Below are 21,714 nucleotides of genomic sequence, written 5' to 3'. Positions count from 1 at the left end.
TAGCACAATCACAATCCCTATGAGGAGGTAGGGAACTGAGTTTGGGCTCATCAAATACATCCTGGTAGTCTGACAAAAACGTAGGGACTTCAGAAGGAGTGGAAGAAGCAATTGACACCACAGGAGCGTCGCCATGAATACCCTGACAACCCCAACTTAACACAGACATTGCTTTCCAATCCAGTACTGGATTATGAGTCTGTAACCATGGCAGACCCAAAACTACAACATCATGCAGATTATGCAACACAAGAAAGCGAATCACCTCCTGATGCACAGGAGCCATGCACATGGTCCCCTGAGTCCAGTACTGAGGTTTATTCTTGGCCAATGGTGTAGCGTCAATTCCCCTCAGTGGAATAGGGAATTTTAATGGCTCCAAGATAAAACCACAGCGCTTGGCAAATGACAAATCCATCAGACTCAGGGCAGCACCTGAATCCACAAAAGCCATAACCGGGTAAGATGACAGGGAACAAATCAGGGTAACAGACAAAATGAACTTAGGCTATAAAGTACCGATGGTGACAGATTTATCAATCTTTTTTGTGCGCTTAGAGCATGCTGAGATAACATGAGCTGAGTCACCACAGTAAAAACACAACCCATTCTGCCGTCTATAATTTTGCCGTTCATTTCTGGTCAGAATTCTATCACATTGCATAGACTCAGGTCTCTGCTCAGAAAACACCGCCAAATGGTGCGCTGGTTTGCGCTCCCGCAAACGCCGATCAATCTGAACGGCCAAAGTCATGGAATCATTCAGACTAACAGGCGTGGGGAACCCCACCATGACATCTTTAATGGCTTCAGAAAGACCTTTTCTGAAATTTGCAGCCAGGGCACACTCATTCCATTGAGTAAGCACCGACCACTTACGAAATTTCTGACAATACACCTCTACTTCATCTTGACCCTGAGAGAGAGCCAACAAAGCCTTTTCTGCCTGGTTCTCAATATTGGGTTCCTCATAGAGCAATCCAAGGGCCAGAAAAAACGCATCCACATTAAGCAATGCAGGATCTCCTGGCGCCAGTGCGAAGGCCCAATCCTGAGGGTCGCCACGCAAGAAGGTAATAACAATTTTAACCTGCTGAGCGGAATCACCAGAGGAACGAGGTTTCAAAGAGAGAAACAACTTACAATTGTTCTTGAAATTCAGAAACTTAGATCTATCTCCAGAAAATAACTCAGGAATAGGTATTTTCGGCTCTGACATAGGACTGCGAACAACAAAATCCTGAATACTTTGTACCCTTGCAGCAAGATGATCAACACTAGAAGTCAGACTCTGAATATCCATGTCTGCAGCTGAACTCAAAGCCACACAAAGATTAAGGGGAGGAGAGAAGCTAGACAAGCTAGACACACTGCAGCAGAGGAGGAGAAAGAAAAAAAAAAACTCCAGGCTTCTCTTTATCCCGCTTCTGCAATGCATTAACACTTGGCCTGCTGTACTGTTATGATCCCAGTGGCTGAGGATCCGAAAACCTGACCTGCTAAGTACTAAACAATAGACCAGCTCTGGGGGGGTGGTAACTGGACTGACCGCAAAACTGATCCTAACCAACACACTAAAGGTAGCCGGTGAACGTGCCTAAAATCCTGGACGTCTCGACGCAGCCTGAGAAACTAGCTACCCCTAGAGAGAAAGCAAGACCTCCCTTGCCTCAGGGAAATGACCCCAAAGATATAGAAAAGCCACCCACAGATAATAACGGTGAGTTAAGGGGAAAGTACAAACACAGAGATGAATCAGATTCAGCAAAGGAGGCCCGCTAATACTAGATAGCAGAAAATAGAAAGGGGATCTATGCGGTCAGTAAAAAACCCTCTAAAAATCCACTCAGAGAATGCGCGAGCCCTCACACCAACTAACGGTGTGAGGGGAGCAAGCCTGAACCCCAGAGCTACCAGCAATCGGAAAATCACATGTTAGCAAGCTGGATTAAACTCATCATACACAGAGCACATATTAATAACTGATGAGAAACAAAACTGAAAAGCAAAACTTAGCTTGTCTTGGAAAGACTGAGACCAAACGTAGTCAGATGAAATCAGAATCGGTCTGAACACATTGACAGCAGGCAACAAGTAAAGTTGCAGCTGAGCTAAATAGCAAACCTCACTGGTGGATAACGAGACAGCTGATCCTGTCTCCAACCTGCAGGAAGATAAACAAGACCACCAGAGGGAGCCCAAAGACAACACTCACACAGTACCAGTTGTGACCACAAGAGGGAGCCCACTAACAGAGTTCACAACAGGCATCCTCATTCCATTTAGTCAGTACAGACCATTTTCTAAACTTCTGGCAATATGATTCTGCCGCTTCTTGACCCTGAGACAGGGCCAACAAGGTCTTCTCAGCATGATCCACTGAATTAGGTTTGTCATACAATAACCCAAGCGCCTGAAAAAAGGTGTCTACATTAAGCAACGCCGGATTCCCAGGTTCCATGGCAAATGCCCAATCCTGGGGGTCACCACGCAGCAGAGATATAATAATTTTAACCTGCTGGATGGGATTACCAGAGGAACGGGGTTTCAGAGCAAAAAACAGTTTACAGTTATTTTTAAAGCTCAGAAACTTGGACCTATCCCCAAAAAACAAATCAGGAGTTGGAATTCTAGGCTCTAAAACTGGAGTCTGAACGATATAATCGGAAATACCCTGTACTCTAGCAGCAAGTTGATCCACACGAGAAGCAAGTCCCTGAACATCCATACCAGCGCCGAACTCCTGAGCCACCCAGAGGTAAAGAGGGAAGAAAAAAAAAAAACACAACAGACTACAGAAAAAAAAAATGGCTCAGCACTTTCCTTCCCTTCTTCTGAGATGCGGTTAACTCATTGTTGGCCAGTTGTACTGTTATGATCTGGTGGCCTAAGAGCAGCATGGGACGTACTCTGGAGAAGGTGGTACCTGTACTGACCGCAGACCCTGAACCTAACACCGCAACTAGAAGTAGCCGTGGAATGTACCTAGCGCTCCCTAGACATCTCGACACAGCCGGAGGACTAATTACCCCTAGAGATAGAAAAGGGAAAACTATCTTGCCTCAGAGAAAATCCCCAAAGAACAGGCAGCCCCCCACAAATATTGACTGTGAGAGGAGAGGGAAAAAACATACACAGACTGAAATGAGAATTTAGCAAAGGAGGCCACTTCTAGCTAAATAGAAAGGATAGGACAGAGTACTATGCGGTCAGTATTTAAACACTAGAAAATATCCACCACAGAAAATACAAAAACTCCACAGCTAACTAAAGATATGGAGGGTATATCTGCATCTCCAGAGATACCAGCTTGGCTAAAAAAATCCTAATACAGACCAAGCTGGACAAGACAAAACATAGAAAGGAACTGAACAATAAGACCACAAAATGTGGACAGCAAATCAAGGCCAGAACTTATCTTTGTTGAAAAGAACTGCAAAGCAGAAGGAGCCAGGCAGGGATGTGAATCCTCCAGGAACAATGGACAACTGGCATTGACTAAAGGGTGAAGCAAGACTAAATAGCCCTGTCCAAATTGCTAAAAGTGAAAACTCCTGATAAATGCTGTGACTCAGAGACAGCAGCGCTACCACTTACAACCACCGGAGGGAGCCCAAGAGCAGAATTCACAACAATCAGGAACTCACTTCCCTCATGTTAGCCACGCCTCCTGACGAAGCCTTAGTGGCGAAACGCATGTTGAGGTGCCCACCAGCGTGACAGCAGAGGAGATACACCAGCTTTAGCTATGGCCACAGGTACTACATGAATATTTGTTCATGCTATGACCAGTTGTGACTCTTTCACAAGTTGGTGACTATACTTAGGTATAGGCTTATACAAGTTCCACTATTTGTGTATTGTGTTAGGTACTTATGCTATATTAATGATGTTATATTGGTACAGTTTTTCCACTTGTGTAGATATAATTTGATATCCCTGGTCTCAGCTACCTATATACTTCACAATAGGTATATTTATGTTTCCTCTCATTGAGGTTTTTCATGTGTTCCATCTCTTGTACCACTGGCTTATTGGCACCCCTGGCTAGTCCCACTATGGTGGATGTTGTTGTTTTGTCTTGGATTGCCTTCTTTGTACTTGCTCACAGTATTTGACTTGTCCATGTGATTTTACGTATTATTTTGATATATATAATAAAATTTGCTATATTTCGTTATATATGTACAGACTATTATTTGGTCTCCTCTTCAATCTACATAGCCCGGGATGCACTAAGCAACATTATTATGTTGTGGAAAATCTAGGACTATGTGGCGATAGGTAAAACATGCACATTTGTGGCCTGCTGGAGGTCATTTTGCAGGGCTCTGGCAGTGCTCCTCCTGCACAAAGGCTGAGATAGCGGTCCTGCTGCTGGGTTGTTGCCCTCCTACTGCCCCCTCCACATCTCCTGGTGTACTGGCCTGTCTCCTGGTAGCTCCTCCAGCCTCTGGATACTACGCTGACAGACACAGCAAACCTTCTTGCCACAGCTCACATTGATGTGCCATCCTGGATGAGCTGCACTACCTGAGCCACTTGTGTGGGTTGTAGAGTCCGTCTCATGCTACCACGAGTGTGAAAGCACAACCAACATTCAAAAGTGACCAAAACATCAGCCAGAAAGCATTGGTACTGAGATGTGGTCTGTGGTCCCCACCTGCAGAACCACTCCTTTATTGAGGGGGTCTTGATAATTGCCAATAATTTCCATCTGTTGTCTATTCCATTTGCACAACAGCCTGTGAAAGTGATTGTCAATCAGTGTTGCTTCCTAAGTGGACAGTTTGATTTCACAGAAGTTTGATTTACTTGGAGCTATATTCTGTTGCTTATCGTGAGTGTTCCCATTATTTTTTTGAGCAGTGTGTATATATGTATATATATATAGGGAAGAAAAAAATATATTTTATTTTTTCTCTTTATATATTTTATAGGAAATAAAAGCAAATTATATTTTCTTTTTTTCCCCATTATATATTTTATAGGGAATGAATTTTTTTTTTCTTTTTTTCCTTTTATATATTTTATAAGGAAGAAAAAAATATATATTTTCTTTTTTTTTTTTACCATTATATATTTTATAGATTAATTAAGATAGAACCTAATTTAACAAATAATATAATAAAGCTTTTTTTAATTGTTTTTGTTTCTTATTTATTTTCATTGTTTTCTTGCATTTTTAACCCATTTCTTTTGCACATTTTCTGTTTTGTTGTGTTCTCAATGCCAACATTGAAATTGCCTTAAAAAATAAATAAATAAATAAATAAATAATTATAGCAAAATTTCCAGCAGCAGGAACAGAACTTATGATGTAACTTCCTGCTGGTTCCCCAATAATAATGTGCGCTCATTGTGGTCGTCCCTGCAGGAAGTGCCGATGAGACACACAATTCATACAGAACTATGTCATTGATTTTTTTTTTTTTATGCATTTTGGAGAGAAAAAAATATCTGATAAAATGTATGGCTTTTTTTTTACAAAGAAAAGCAGGAAAAGTCGCAGCATTAACAACTGAAGCCCCCAACCCATATACATAGACTAATAATATCTGTCTTACAGTATCTCTGCTTACTCTAAGAAGTCAAAGTTTGATCTTTTCTCCAGGGCATTTTGAGGCATGTCCTTGTAGAATCGCCTAAAACACAAGAAGGCGAGTTTAAATCCTGCATGCAATTTACCACTTGCCCTCTAGATGGCAGCAAAATACAAAAAAAATCTACTGGATTTCCTTTTTATAAATAACGTTATTTCCTACTTTTTATTCTGAATCATTTCCTCATAGTTTTGTTTTTCACGCTCTCTGCTTGCTGTCTTTGAATGGTAAACTCCATTGTTTTTATTCAACTGCCTGTAGAAAACATCTCTTGTTATGTTGCAAGGAGCCACTAGGTGGCACTAGTGAGGTTTCTCTAATATTTCTGGGAGGGGGCGAACTTGCATACTTATAGTCGAGATATATATATATATATATATATATATATATGTCAGTACTGGTCATATACTGCAAGGACCGCACGCATCTTCGGATTTCTACTAAATTTAAAGGGCCACTGTCTCAATTAAAGGGGAGGTCTATGTTCAGCAAAAAAGTTGAGTCATATAAAAACTTTCTAATAAACCAGAAAGCTGTAGAGAATAAGGGAATTGATACTTAAGGGACTTTCAGATGTAGTTTCTCGGTACCTGAGCTCCAGACACCCCAGCTGCAGCGCCATGCCCTCGCTGACCTTGGTGGCGTACTGCTGCATGTAGTCGTTCCTCAGCTGCAGGAGAACACAGACAGTCACATATTACGGGTAAAAAGTCGCATCCACCTGTACCTGACTCTGGACAATTGCACGAACGGCAATTCCTCATTGTTCTATGGTAACGGATTGCTTTCCCAGAGAAAATCGAACATGGTAATGAGAGCCGGACCCTCACCGGGGGCACAAGATACCCCCCATAATATAAGGGGGCACTGCGACTTACAGTAAAGGAAATAAGTATTTGATCCCTTGCTGATTTTGTACATTTGCCCACTGACAAAGACATGAACAGTCTATAATTTTAAGGGTAGGTTCATTTTAACAATGAGAGATAGAATATCAAAAATAAAATCCAGAAAATCACATTGTATAGATTATATAAATGTATTTGCATTTTGCAGTGAGAAATAAGTATTTGATCCCCTACCAACCATTAAGAGTTCTGGCTCCTACAGATCAGTTAGACTCCTAATCAGCTCATTACCTGCATTACAGACAGCTGTCTTACATAGTCACCTTTATAAAAGACTCCTGTCCACAGACTCAATCAGTCAGACTCTGACCTCTACAACATGGGCAAGACCAAAGAGCTTTATAAGGATGTCAGGGACAAGATCACAGACCTGCACAAAGCTGGAATGGGCTACACAACCATAAGTAGGACGCTGGGTGAGGAGGAGACAACTGTTGGGGCAATAGTAAGAAAATGGAAGAAATACAAAATGACTGTCAATCGACATCGATCTGGAGCACCATACAAAATCTCACCTCGTGGGGTATCCTTGATCATGAGGAAGGTGAGAGATCAGCCTAAAACTTCACGGGGGAAACTTGTTAATGATCTCAAGGCAGCTGGGACCACAGTCACCCAGAAACCATTGGTAACACATTACACTGTAAAGGTTTAAAATCCTGCAGTGCCCACAAGGTCCCCCTGCTCAAGAAGGCACATGTGCAGGCCTGTCTGAAGTTTACCAATGAACACCTGGATGATTCTGTGAGTGACTGGGAGAAGGTGCTTTGGTCAGATGAGACAAAAATTGAGGTCTTTGGCATTAACTCAACTCGCCGTGTTTGGAGGAAGAGAAATGCTGCCTATGACCCAAAGAACACCATCCCCACTGTCAAGCATGGAGGTGGAAACATTATGTTTTGGGGGTGTTTCTGTAAGGGCACAGGACTATTTCACTGCATCAATGGGAGAATGGATGGAGACATGTACCATAAAATCCCGAGTGACAGCCTCCTTCCCTCCGCCAGGACATTAAAAATAGGTCGTGGCTGGGTCTTCCAGCAATGACCCAAAACATACAGCCAAGGCAACAAAGGAGTGGCTCAAAAACAAACACATTAAGGTGATGGAGTGGCCTAGCCAGTCTCCAGACCTCAATTCCATAGAAAACTTATGGATGGAGTTGAAGCTCCGAGTTGCCAAGCAGCAACCTCAAAATCTTAATGATTTAGAGATGATCTGCAAAGAGGAGTGGAGCAAAATTCCTCCTGACGTGTGCGCAAACCTCATCATCAACTACAAAAAACGTCTGACTGCTGGGCTTGCCAACAGGGGTTTTACCACCAAGTATTAAGTCTTGTTTGCCAGTGGGATCAAATACTTATTTCTCACTGCAAAATGCAAATATATTTATATAATTTATACAATGTGACTTTCTGGATTTTATTTTTGATATTCTATCTCTCAATGTTAAAATTAACCTTCCCTTAAAGTTATAGACTGTTCATGTCTGTGTCAGTGGGCAAACTTACAAAATCAACAAGGGATCAAATACTTATTTCCCCAACTGTATATGGTGGCATGTGAAATTTTATAATGGGGCACAGTGACTAATGGGGGCACTGAGACTATACTGGAGGTACAGTGACTATAATGGGGGCACAGTGATTATAATGGGGCACAGTGATTATAATGGGGGCACAGTGATTATAATGGGGGCACACTTTTCTGGGAGCTGTGGGGCACTTGGGAGGTGGCAGCGGGGCATACATGGAGCGTTACCGATGGGGGATAATACCAGTGATTATACAGATTATTCCGCACCCAGATAATCATTAATCCCACCCGGTACCAGGACCATCCACTGCCCGACCAGCGGCCATCACCGCAGTGAGGACACCGGCCACGTACCTGCTGATAGAAGTAAAGTAACGTGGTTTTGTCCTTCTTGAAGCTTTCTATATAATTGTCCGGCAGGTAGCGGATCCGGAGATCGTACCTAGGAATAATCACAGGAAGATTCAGAGCAGGGGATCGGCCCCATAACCTGACGGCATCACAAGGGGCAACCACAAAGCGTCTCTCGCCATGGAGGACCCGCCAAGTCCAAGCCTCGCGGAACCAACACACTGATGGCAATGACAACCTTGTAATGCTTCTTGTCACCATTGGTGGCGCTGCGGAGAAATGAAACATTTGCTACCACATAAAAACTAATAGCAGGAGCGGCTTACTGGCCAGACTTTTCTAAACAGTAGACCGGTGTAGCTGTGTCCCATTAATTGCTACCAGTCCTGAACTGATGGCACTGCTGGACATCTAGTAACATCTGTGGCACTAAGTTTCCGTGGCCGACCACTGCGTCTACGATCCACAACCTTGTCCATTTCTTCGTGTTTCTTCTCCACAGCTTGAACAGCGCATGATGAAACCCCATTGTGCTTTCACATCTTTCCCTGGGAGGCACCTCGCCGATGCAGTATAACTACCTGGCATCTCATTTACCTCCACTCTGCCTCTAGGTGGAGACACTCGTACTTCTCCTGCACCTCGCCCACGGTCATGTCGGGGTGCAGCCAGTGGATCTCATCAGATTTCAGGTGCTTCAGTCGTAGCCCGTAACACTCCACGTGCTGGATGTCCGGACCGATCCGACCACTCAGGAGGATGGAGCTGATGATTTCCTGCGTACAGATAGATAGAGGTATACGGTAAGTCATCACGCTGACATGTGACCTAAACATACAGTGATCCCGGAAAATTTGTGAACCCTTTCCGAAAAACTACTCAAGATTTTCAACATCAGTGAAAATTAACACTAGCTAATGTAAGAGAGGCCTTTGGTTACTTAGCGGTTACCTTGGGCTCCTTTGTGATCTCTGTCACTATAATACAATGTGTATAAAAGGTCTCGACAACCCTGAAAAAATGTTAGTTTTTTCGTCATTTAAAAAAATTACACCAAGAAGAATTATTAAAACTGTTCAGAATTCCCTCCACCTTGACTAAAGCCCCAGTTCCGGCTGCTGAAAAACATCTACAAAGCACCATGCTGCCTCCACCATGCTTCACTGTGGGGATGGTGATCTTCTGATGATGTCGGCCTTGTACCTTTTGGAATTATGTTATGATGAGACCAAGGTGGAACTTTTTGATGTTTCCCACATGTTTTTGGCAGACTTGATGGATGTTTTGGTGAAACATTTTACCTTACAACCCCACAGGCCAGATGTACGAAGAATTTAGGAGATTGTAGTTACATGTAATGCATAACCAGGACTGGCCTGAAAATCCTGCAGCTCCTTTAATGTTGCTGCAGCCTCTTGGTAATCTCCCAGGCCAAATGTCTTCTTGCCTTTTCATCCATATTTGAGGGACGTCCTGTTCTTGGCAATGTCACTGTCGTGCCAGATTTAAGCCACTTCTTGGTGACGTTTTCACTGTTCCCATGATAGATCTAATGCTTGAGAAATTTTTTTGTTCCCTCCTCCTGACTATGTTCAACCATGAGATCCACTCACACCTGAAAACATCAGACTAATCTAGCAACCCTTAAGGTTCACATACTTTTTTCCACTCACAGACATGTGATACTTGATCCAAAAATGTTTTAAAAATGACAAAGTCTGATTTTCTTGTCTCATTTGTTAGATTTGGTTCTTTATCTACCTTTTTAACTCATTGACTACCTTGCACACAATAATTAAATGTCAAAGCAGTGGACAACCCCGTTAAGGTCCCCAACGTCTTCCAATATAACTCAGTTACATTCCCTTTCATGCTAGCCTCACGGCCTGTAGTTCACATCACAACCACTGGGTGGCCCAGGCACCAAATCATCCCCTGAGTATCACAAAATAATGGGGCTTGTTTCCACTTTTTGTAACTTTACAAAAAAAAAAGTTAGAAAGTAACAACAAAGACTCCTTGATTATTTCTGCAGATTTGCTTCTTAACTCCTTCACCACTTTAGACCACCAGGGTTGTTAATAATCAATTTCCTCAGAGCTGTAAATACTAAACTGTTCAATACACTAGACCACCAGGATTATTAATATTAATCTCTTCACCACTTTAGACCTTCGTGGGATATTAACATTAATGCTTTCATTGCTCTATACCAGGAGGGTTGTTACTATTAATACTTTTACCATTCTAAGACCACCAGGGCTATTATGATTAATATTACCACGTAGGAGCACCAGGGATATTAATAATTGTCATAATTATAGACCACAAGGGTTGTTATTATTAATTCTTTGATCAACTCAGACCACCAGGGTCCGGATCCGCAGCAGATTGGCCGCGGCGGATTCGCAGCTGTTTTCCATGAGTTTACAGTACCATGTAAACCTACAGAAAGCAAAATCCGCAGTGCACAAGCTGCAGAAAATAACGCGCGGAAATGCAGCGTTGTTTATTCCGCAGCATGTCAATTCTTTGTGCGGATTCCGCAGCGGTTTACACCTGCTCCATTATAGGAATCCGCTGGTGTAAAACCGCATGTGGAATCCGCACAAAAACTGCAAAAAAATGCGGTAAATCCGTGGTAATTCTGCAGGAAATCCGCAGTGCGGATTACATGCAGATTTACAAAAATCAATCTGGAAAAATCTGCAGAATATTCCGCAGCGTGTGCACATAGCCACACTCTGCCACTACTCCAGACCACCAGGGATAATATCATTAATCTTCCACTACTCCAGACCACCAGGGATAATACCATTAATCTTCCACTACTCCAGACCACCAGGGATAATATCATTAATCTTCCACTACTCCAGACCACCAGGGATAATATCATTAATATTCCACTACTCCAGACCACCAGGGATAATACCATTAATCTTCTACTACTCCAGACCACCAGGGATAATATCATTAATATTCCACTACTCCAGACCACCATGGATAATATCATTAATCTTCCACTACTCCAGACCACCAGGGATAATACCATTAATCTTCCACTACTCCAGACCACCAGGGATAATACCATTAATCTTCTACTACTCCAGACCACCAGGGATAATACCATTAATCTTCCACTACTCCAGACCACCAGGGATAATATCATTAATCTTCCACTACTCCAGACCACCAGGGATAATATAATTAATCTTCCACTACTCCAGACCACCAGGGATAATACCATTAATCTTCCACTACTCCAGACCACCAGGGATAATATCATTAATCTTCTACTACTCCAGACCACCAGGGATAATACCATTAATCTTCTACTACTCCAGACCACCAGGGATAATACCATTAATCTTCCACTACTCCAGACCACCAGGGATAATACCATTAATCTTCCACTACTCCAGACCACCAGGGATAATACCATTAATCTTCCACTACTCCAGACCACCAGGGATAATACCATTAATCTTCTACTACTCCAGACCACCAGGGATAATATCATTAATCTTCCACTACTCCAGACCACCGGGGATAATATCATTAATCTTCCACTACTCCAGACCACCAGGGATAATATCATTAATCTTCCACTACTCCAGACCACCAGGGATAATACCATTAATCTTCCACTACTCCAGACCACCAGGGATAATACAATTAATCTTCCACTACTCCAGACCACCAGGGATAATATCATTAATCTTCCACTACTCCAGACCACCAGGGATAATACCATTAATCTTCCACTACTCCAGACCACCAGGGATAATATCATTAATCTTCCACTACTCCAGACCACCAGGGATAATACCATTAATCTTCCACTACTCCAGACCACCAGGGATAATATCATTAATCTTCTACTACTCCAGACCACCAGGGATAATATCATTAATCTTCCACTACTCCAGACCACCAGGGATAATACCATTAATCTTCCACTACTCCAGACCACCAGGGATAATACCATTAATCTTCCACTACTCCAGACCACCAGGGATAATATCATTAATCTTCTACTACTCCAGACCACCAGGGATAATACCATTAATCTTCCACTACTCCAGACCACCAGGGATAATATCATTAATCTTCCACTACTCCAGACCACCAGGGATAATATCATTAATCTTCCACTACTCCAGACCACCAGGGATAATATCATTAATCTTCCACTACTCCAGACCACCAGGGATAATACCATTAATCTTCCACTACTCCAGACCACCAGGGATAATACCATTAATCTTCCACTACTCCAGACCACCAGGGATAATACCATTAATCTTCCACTACTCCAGACCACCAGGGATAATATCATTAATCTTCCACTACTCCAGACCACCAGGGATAATACCATTAATCTTCCACTACTCCAGACCACCAGGGATAATATAATTAATCTTCCACTACTCCAGATTACCAGGGATAATATAATTAATCTTCCACTACTCCAGACCACCAGGGATAATATCATTAATCTTCCACTACTCCAGACCACCAGGGATAATACCATTAATCTTCCACTACTCCAGACCACCAGGGATAATACCATTAATCTTCCACTACTCCAGACCACCAGGGATAATATAATTAATCTTCCACTACTCCAGATTACCAGGGATAATAAAATTACTCTTCCACTACTCCAGACCACCAGGGATAATATCATTAATCTTCAACTACTCCAGACCACCAGGGATAATATCATTAATCTTCCACTACTCCAGACCACCAGGGATAATACAATTAATCTTCTACTACTCCAGACCACCAGGGATAATACCATTAATCTTCTACTACTCCAGACCACCAGGGATAATACCATTAATCTTCTACTACTCCAGACCACCAGGGATAATACCATTAATCTTCCACTACTCCAGACCACCAGGGATAATATCATTAATCTTCTACTACTCCAGACCACCAGGGATAATACCATTAATCTTCCACTACTCCAGACCACCAGGGATAATATCATTAATCTTCCACTACTCCAGACCACCAGGGATAATATCATTAATCTTCCACTACTCCAGACCACCAGGGATAATATCATTAATCTTCCACTACTCCAGACCACCAGGGATAATACCATTAATCTTCCACTACTCCAGACCACCAGGGATAATACCATTAATCTTCCACTACTCCAGACCACCAGGGATAATATCATTAATCTTCCACTACTCCAGACCACCAGGGATAATATCATTAATCTTCTACTACTCCAGACCACCAGGGATAATATCATTAATCTTCCACTACTCCAGACCACCGGGGATAATACCATTAATCTTCTACTACTCCAGACCACCAGGGATAATATCATTAATCTTCCACTACTCCAGACCACCAGGGATAATATCATTAATCTTCCACTACTCCAGACCACCAGGGATAATATCATTAATCTTCTACTACTCCAGACCACCAGGGATAATACCATTAATCTTCCACTACTCCAGACCACCAGGGATAATATCATTAATCTTCCACTACTCCAGACCACCAGGGATAATATAATTAATCTTCCACTACTCCAGACCACCAGGGATAATATCATTAATCTTCTACTACTCCAGACCACCAGGGATAATATCATTAATCTTCCACTACTCCAGACCACCAGGGATAATATAATTAATCTTCCACTACTCCAGACCACCAGGGATAATATAATTAATCTTCCACTACTCCAGACCACCAGGGGTAATATCATTAATCTTCCACTACTCCAGACCACCAGGGATAATATCATTAATCTTCTACTACTCCAGACCACCAGGGATAATACCATTAATCTTCCACTACTCCAGACCACCGGGGATAATACCATTAATCTTCCACTACTCCAGACCACCGGGGATAATACCATTAATCTTCCACTACTCCAGACCACCGGGGATAATACCATTAATCTTCCACTACTCCAGACCACCAGGGATAATACCATTAATCTTCCACTACTCCAGACCACCAGGGATAATATCATTAATCTTCTACTACTCCAGACCACCAGGGATATCATTAATCTTCCACTACTCCAGACCACCAGGGATAATACCATTAATCTTCCACTACTCCAGACCACCAGGGATAATATCATTAATCTTCTACTACTCCAGACCACCAGGGGTAATATCATTAATCTTCCACTACTCCAGACCACCAGGGATAATATCATTAATCTTCTACTACTCCAGACCACCAGGGATAATACCATTAATCTTCCACTACTCCAGACCACCAGGGATAATATAATTAATCTTCTACTACTCCAGACCACCAGGGATAATATCATTAATCTTCCACTACTCCAGACCACCAGGGATAATATCATTATTCTTCTACTACTCCAGACCACCAGGGATTATATCATTAATCTTCCACTACTCCAGATTACCATGGATAATAAAATTACTCTTCCACTACTCCAGACCACCAGGGATAATACCATTAATCCTCACATCACTATAGAACACCAGTACTAGCACCATTAATCCTATATTACTCTAGGCCACAAGGTATAGTGACATTAATCCTTTGACGACCAGGGTTATTACCATGAATCATTTCATCACTATAGACCCCATGGAGCTTATTAACATCGCCAACTCTTTATCAATATATAACACTAACATTAACCTCTTTCTCTTCACCCCTATTAAATTCCAGGATCACTCTCCTTGAACAATTCACCACTCTAGACCACCAGGCACATTATTCATCATCATTTTCGATGACCATGTTTTTAATCTCTTCACCCCCCCCCAAGACCACCAGGGTTATATCCAGTAATCCATTCACGAGTGACCACTAGGGCCCAAAAAATGTAGTCACAAAAGACTGTCAGAAACTCTACCTTTAACTCCGCGCGGCTTATACACCAACAGCCCACGACAAGGAGACATAATGGCTGTGAGCGATTTCATGGACTTCTTCAATTGTCACTTTTCACTTAATTTCAGTTAGTGGAGAAAACAGATGAATAGGAACGAGATGAAACCTGATAATCCTGACGCAAGTCACTAAAAATACATCCAGGACGCGTTCTCATTCATTCCTGACGAACATCAGAGAATAAAGATACGGGGATTGTACAGTGGGTGGTGCGGAGCGGGGATCTGGGGGACGGGGAGATGGGGGCGCACATCTAGACAAATAAACCAGCATAGAGTTAAAGTTTATCCCCTCGCTCTCCGACAACAAGTGCAGTGATTGTGCCGGGATGAAGTCGTATCGGAAAGTGATCATGGCCATCAGTGCTGGAGGTAGGCTGACCATTGTGGCACTAGAGTTGTACCATGGGTCCAGGTTCAGAAGAAACCACTGACCCTAAACTCCTTAAGGTTTAGCTCCAAAACATTGACTTTGTTATCCTTAAACCACTTTGTTACCATTTTGGCAGTATGCTTCGGGTCATTGTCCATTTGGAAGACCCATTTTCCGCCCGAGCTTTAACCTCCTGGCTGATGTCTTGAGATGTTGCTTCAGTATTGCCACATAATCTTCTTTTCTCATGATGCCATCTATTTTGTGAAGTGCACCAGTCCATCCTGCAGCAAAACAACCCCCACAACATGATGCCTGCCACCAATGTGTTTCACAGTGGGAATGTTGTTCTTAGACTTCCATCTTCCCTTTTTCCTAAAAACATAACAATGGTCATTATGGCCAAAAAGTTAAATTTTAGTTTCATCAGACCACAGGAAATGTCTCCAACAAATAAAGTCTTTGTTCCTGTGTGCATTTGCAAATATTTATCTGGCTTTTTTATGTTTCTTTTGGAGTCATGGCTTCTTCCTGGCAGATTGTCTTTCAGCCCATGTTGATACAGTACTCGTTGCACTGTGGATATTGACACAATCTTACCAGCTTCCGCCATCATCTTCACAAGGTCATTTGCTTTTCGCCTTAGGTTGATATGCACATGTCGGAGCAAAGCATGTTCATCTCTGGGACACAAAACCCATCTCCTTCCTGAGCAGTGTGATGGCTGGACATTCCCGTCTTGTTTGTACTTGCATATAATTGCTTTCCTTTTGGTATCTATTTTGAACTGTGATTTCTGTTATGCTGTAATGTCTATTGTCTGTACAAGTCCCCTCTATAATTTGTAAAGCGCTGCGGAATATGTTGGCGTTATATAGATAAAATTATTATTATTATTGTACAGATGAACGAGGCATTTTCAGGTATCTTGACATTGTACCCAAGGATGAGCCAGACTTGTGCAAGTCCACAATTCTCTTCCTGATATCTTGGCTGATTTCTTGAGACTTTTCCATGATGCTACACAAAGAAGCAGTGTGTTTCAGGTGTGTCTCTAATTATCTCAGTCGTTCCCAAAAACCATCAGAAGCTTCCAAACACATGACATTATCATATGGGCAGTCCAAAATTGTTAGAAGGCATACTAATCTTAGTGGATGGAAACTTTTGACTTTGCAGTAAGTAATAAAAATGCCTTAAAATATTCTCTCTCTCTCTCATTATTCTGGCATTTGGCAAATATTAATAATTATGGTAATCCTAACTGACCTAAAACAGGCTCGGGTGTTTTCCGAGTATTTTGGGCATGCTCTTGGATTTTGTTTGAGTCACCGCAGCTGCATGATTTGTGGCTGCTAGACAGCCTGAACACATGCAGGGATTGCCTGTTTGTTAGGGAATCCCCACATATATTCAGGTTGTCTAATAGCCGCAAATCAAGCAGCTGCAGGGACACAAACAATCTATGAGCATGCCCAAAATACTCGGAGAACACCCAAGCATGCTCAGAAAACCCGAGTAATGAGCACACTCGCTCATCACTACTAGTCTCCAATCTTTCCGCTCCTGCAGTTTCCAAACTAAAACTTCCAGAAATCATTGATAGATCCAACCAAGCTTGCATGTTTATTATGATAGGGAGAGGAGAACACCATTCTGATATTTGCCTATATACCTTGGGAAGAAAGGGCAAGCCATGTTGAAATACAACATGCCCGATCCTTCTTTCCCTCAACATTTCTCACCAGGGGAGAGTCACAGAGTTCCCCACTTGTACACGTGCAATAATTGGTTATCACAGATAAATCAGAAGGTTCTTGGGCTTATTTCTCATGTTTATGACCAGCTGTTATCCTCCCTGCTAATTTCCCATGTCTATGACCAGCTTTTAACCTCCCTACTAATTTCACAAGTCTATGATGAGCTGTTATCCTCCCTGCTAATTTCCCATGTCTATGATGAGCTGTTATCCTCCCTGCTAATGTCCCATGTCTATGATCAGCTTTTAACCTCCCTACTAATTTCACAAGTCTATGATGAGCTGTTATCCTCCCTGCTAATTTCCCATGTCTATGATGAGCTGTTATCCTCCCTGCTAATTTCCCATGTCTATGATGAGCTGTTATCCTCCCTGCTAATTTCCCATGTCTGTGACCAGCTGTTATCCTCCCTGCTAATTTCCCATGTCTATGACCAGCTGTTATCCTCCCTGCTAATTTCACAGGTCTATGATCAGCTTTTAACCTCCCTACTAATTTCACAAGTCTATGATCAGCTTTTATCTTTCTTGCTAATTTCACAAGTCTATGATGAGCTGTTATCCTCCCTGCTAATTTCCCATGTGTATGATGAGCTGTTATCCTCCCTGCTAATTTCCCATGTCTATGATCAGCTTTTATCCTTCCTGCTAATGTCCCATGTCTATGATCAGCTTTTAACCTCCCTACTAATTTCACAAGTCTATGATCAGCTTTTATCTTTCTTGCTAATTTCACAAGTCTATGATGAGCTGTTATCCTCCCTGCTAATTTCCCATGTCTATGACCAGCTGTTATCCTCCCTGCTAATTTCCCATGTCTATGACCAGCTGTTATCCTCCCTGCTAATTTCACAGGTCTATGATCAGCTTTTATCCTCCCTGCTAATTTCCCATGTCTGTGACCAGCTGTTATCCTCCCTGCTAATTTCCCATGTCTATGACCAGCTGTTATCCTCCCTGCTAATTTCCCATGTCTATGATCAGCTGTTATCCTCCCTGCTAATTTCACAAGTCTATGATCAGCTTTTATCCTTCCTGCTAATGTCCCATGTCTATGATCAGCTTTTAACCTCCCTACTAATTTCACAAGTCTATGATGAGCTGTTATCCTCCCTGCTAATTTCCCATGTCTATGATGAGCTGTTATCCTCCCTGCTAATTTCCCATGTCTATGATGAGCTGTTATCCTCCCTGCTAATTTCCCATGTCTGTGACCAGCTGTTATCCTCCCTGCTAATTTCCCATGTCTATGACCAGCTGTTATCCTCCCTGCTAATTTCCCATGTCTATGATCAGCTTTTATCCTTCCTGCTAATTTCCCATGTCTATGACCAGCTGTTATCCTCCCTGCTAATTTCCCATGTCTATGATCAGCTTTTATCCTTCCTGCTAATGTCCCATGTCTATGATCAGCTTTTAACCTCCCTACTAATTTCACAAGTCTATGATCAGCTTTTATCTTTCTTGCTAATTTCACAAGTCTATGATGAGCTGTTATCCTCCCTGCTAATTTCCCATGTGTATGATGAGCTGTTATCCTCCCTGCTAATTTGGCATGTCTATGACCAGCTGTTATCCTCCCTGCTAATTTCCCATGTCTATGACCAGCTGTTATCCTCCCTGCTAATTTCCCATGTCTATGATCAGCCTTTATCCTTCCGGCTAATTTCCCATGTCTATGACCAGCTGTTATCCTCCCTGCTAATTTCACAGGTCTATGATCAGCTTTTATCCTCCCTGCTAATTTCCCATGTCTGTGACCAGCTGTTATCCTCCCTGCTAATTTCCCATGTCTATGACCAGCTGTTATTCTCCCTGCTAATTTCCCATGTCTATGATCAGCTGTTATCCTCCCTGCTAATTTCACAAGTCTATGATCAGCTTTTATCCTTCCTGCTAATGTCCCATGTCTATGATCAGCTTTTAACCTCCCTACTAATTTCACAAGTCTATGATCAGCTTTTATCCTTCCTGCTAATTTTCCATGTCTATGATCAGCTTTTATCCTTCCTGCTAATTTCCCATGTCTATGACCAGCTTTTATTTTTGACCTATGTGTGTGGCAGATCCAGTTTCCTAAGACACAAAGAGAACTTTACAGGATCCTCGTATACAATCTATAGATGACAAATACTGCAGAAATTCCTACTGTAAACCCCAGTCGGTGACACACATGTAATATGACCGTTGGCTCATCTGGGTCCCAAATTCACACCAAACAATAGCCAAACCAATGATCCTCGTGTGTGTCCATGGATTCATCTGACCCATCCACCCATAGAGTATAATGACCAAATTAGGCATCTTCATCCATGAGTTCAATGGCTCATCTTATTCCCCATGCAATACTGTAGAGTACAATGGCCAAATAGATTGGGCCCATTGACCCATTTGACCTCCAATCCGTAGAATCCAATGAGTAAATAGATTATTCATGCATCCAATGACTTGTTCCGATCCCACAACGTATAGAGTACAATGATCACATCAATTATTTTCATCCATGGGTTCAATAATGTTTCTTACTCCCCAAGCAATGACCAAATCAAATATCCTCATCCATAGGTCCAATGACTCGTCTGGTCTCCCCAACTTATAGCAAACCCAACTATCCTAATCCGCACAATCTTAGATTCTCCTAATCCTCCAACTCATAAAAAAACAGGACAAATTAATTTTCCGCGTTTGATTCATAGGAAATATTTATAAAAAAATGTATACGAAGCTCACCCGTATTTCCGTGAATATGCTGCACTTCACAAGCTTGAAGTTCTTCATTAGGTTGGAGCTGTTGCTGTGGAAGCACACCTTGAGAATCCGCATCTCCTCCTTGCTGATCTCTCCATCGAGTAGCTGCTCTGTGGGGGCATCTGACTGCAGAAAAGTGTTTCCCCTGGAACGATTTATTAGGTCCAGAGACATCCTGGCAGGGATCGGAGTATTGGCTAAGAACAGGACATTACTAATCTGTGGAGACAAAGGAGGTTTTATTTATTCTGCTCATAATTCCTACCATGGTTAGTGCATCCAAAACTTACAACATCAAAGAAAAGCAACAAAGGTTTTCAACAGTCCGACAAGTGTCCTACAGACTAGGTTCTCCATCTCTGGCATGTTTACTACAAAGGGAGGACACCATATCACAAGGGGTTATATTGTCCTCATATTCTAGTAGGTGCAGCACTGTGTAAGCTCATAGTCTTTGGGTTCTTAGCTAATCAACATTGTGGACTTCTATGCTAAAGTCAAGGTTGTAGAATTTGCAGGTTCCTTCACATAGTACAGTGTAAGATTGAAGGTTCCTTGGCTTGGAAAGTCATAAAAAACTCTCCACTACAGTAAATGCATATCATCAGAGGGTGACTTAGATATCTAGAGGACAGTATGCTCAAATATCTTCCAACCATGTTCTCCCAGCCAAAAGGTCCACCATAAAGTCATCCATAAAGCCACCAAATATCTCCAAGTCAATACTCTACGGTAACGCTGTTCTGATCATATTCTTGACATTTTCTCAGCATTTCCAAGACTATTTCCTCCATCAGTATCTCACAAGGTTCTGAGTACTTGTGTACTGAACTTTTCTGTCAATTGTCCTCGGTCTCATCGCTCTGCAAACACAGATATAGGAGAACCTCATTTCTCAAGAAAGCCAATCAATCTATATGTTCCTTCTCATCGGGTGGCTTATTAATATACTGAGTTACCTCACTGAGCTAAGTTGATGTGTAAAAAGAACACTTTAATTACAAATTAAGTTCTGCTACAGCTTTATCTGGACGTTTCTTACTGAACGTGAAGAAGAATATGGAGAAAAAGAACGTTGCAGGATTGTCCTCCAAGCCAAAGAATGATGGGAATCCAATATAGCGAAGATGCATTTAGCGATATTAACCCCTTTCCTCAGACAGAAATAAGGTATAAAATGTTCACCATATTGGATTCCTAAAGTTCTAAGGATTGAAGCATCTTCCTAAATGGTTTATTTTCTCTTTTTTCTTCTTCCTTGAAGCATTGACCAGTGGAGACCATAGCACCTCCATTGAGTAGATAATTAACTATAGTTATGACTATGGCGCAACCAGTCTACGTGATGTGAGTTGGGCAAGTGTTCAGCACAAAGAATGTTCTTCCAATATTTCTGGTCAAAGCTGTACACCGATGTCCAGTTGGACATATCCAGGAGAGGTGAAGTTCTACCATAACATCCCAAGTGTGTTCCTCAGAGGCCTTCTGGACATCAACCAACCAACTTCTATGT

At 42.1% G+C, this 21,714-nt stretch overlaps 1 protein-coding gene across 5 annotated transcripts in view; it reads right to left on the bottom strand.

Annotated features, from left to right (window-relative positions):
• PTK2B (protein tyrosine kinase 2 beta) overlaps nt 1–21,714 on the bottom strand; it is a 181,833-nt gene that overhangs the window by 69,911 nt on the left and 90,208 nt on the right. For all 5 annotated transcript variants that reach the window (XM_077291777.1, XM_077291775.1, XM_077291778.1 and 2 more), the window contains 5 exons: nt 20,184–20,420; nt 8,996–9,174; nt 8,402–8,489; nt 6,194–6,273; nt 5,583–5,645 (listed from right to left, as the gene is read on the bottom strand). In XM_077291777.1, coding sequence (XP_077147892.1) covers nt 5,583–5,645; nt 6,194–6,273; nt 8,402–8,489; nt 8,996–9,174; nt 20,184–20,375 — 602 coding nt within the window. In that variant the 5' untranslated portion in view covers nt 20,376–20,420. The remainder of the gene's footprint in view (nt 1–5,582; nt 5,646–6,193; nt 6,274–8,401; nt 8,490–8,995; nt 9,175–20,183; nt 20,421–21,714) is intronic.

Source organism: Ranitomeya variabilis, chromosome 2 (assembly GCF_051348905.1).
Source record: "Ranitomeya variabilis isolate aRanVar5 chromosome 2, aRanVar5.hap1, whole genome shotgun sequence".
Classification (NCBI taxonomy): Eukaryota; Metazoa; Chordata; class Amphibia; order Anura; family Dendrobatidae; genus Ranitomeya; species Ranitomeya variabilis.
This window is presented reverse-complemented; position numbering and strand designations above follow the sequence as displayed.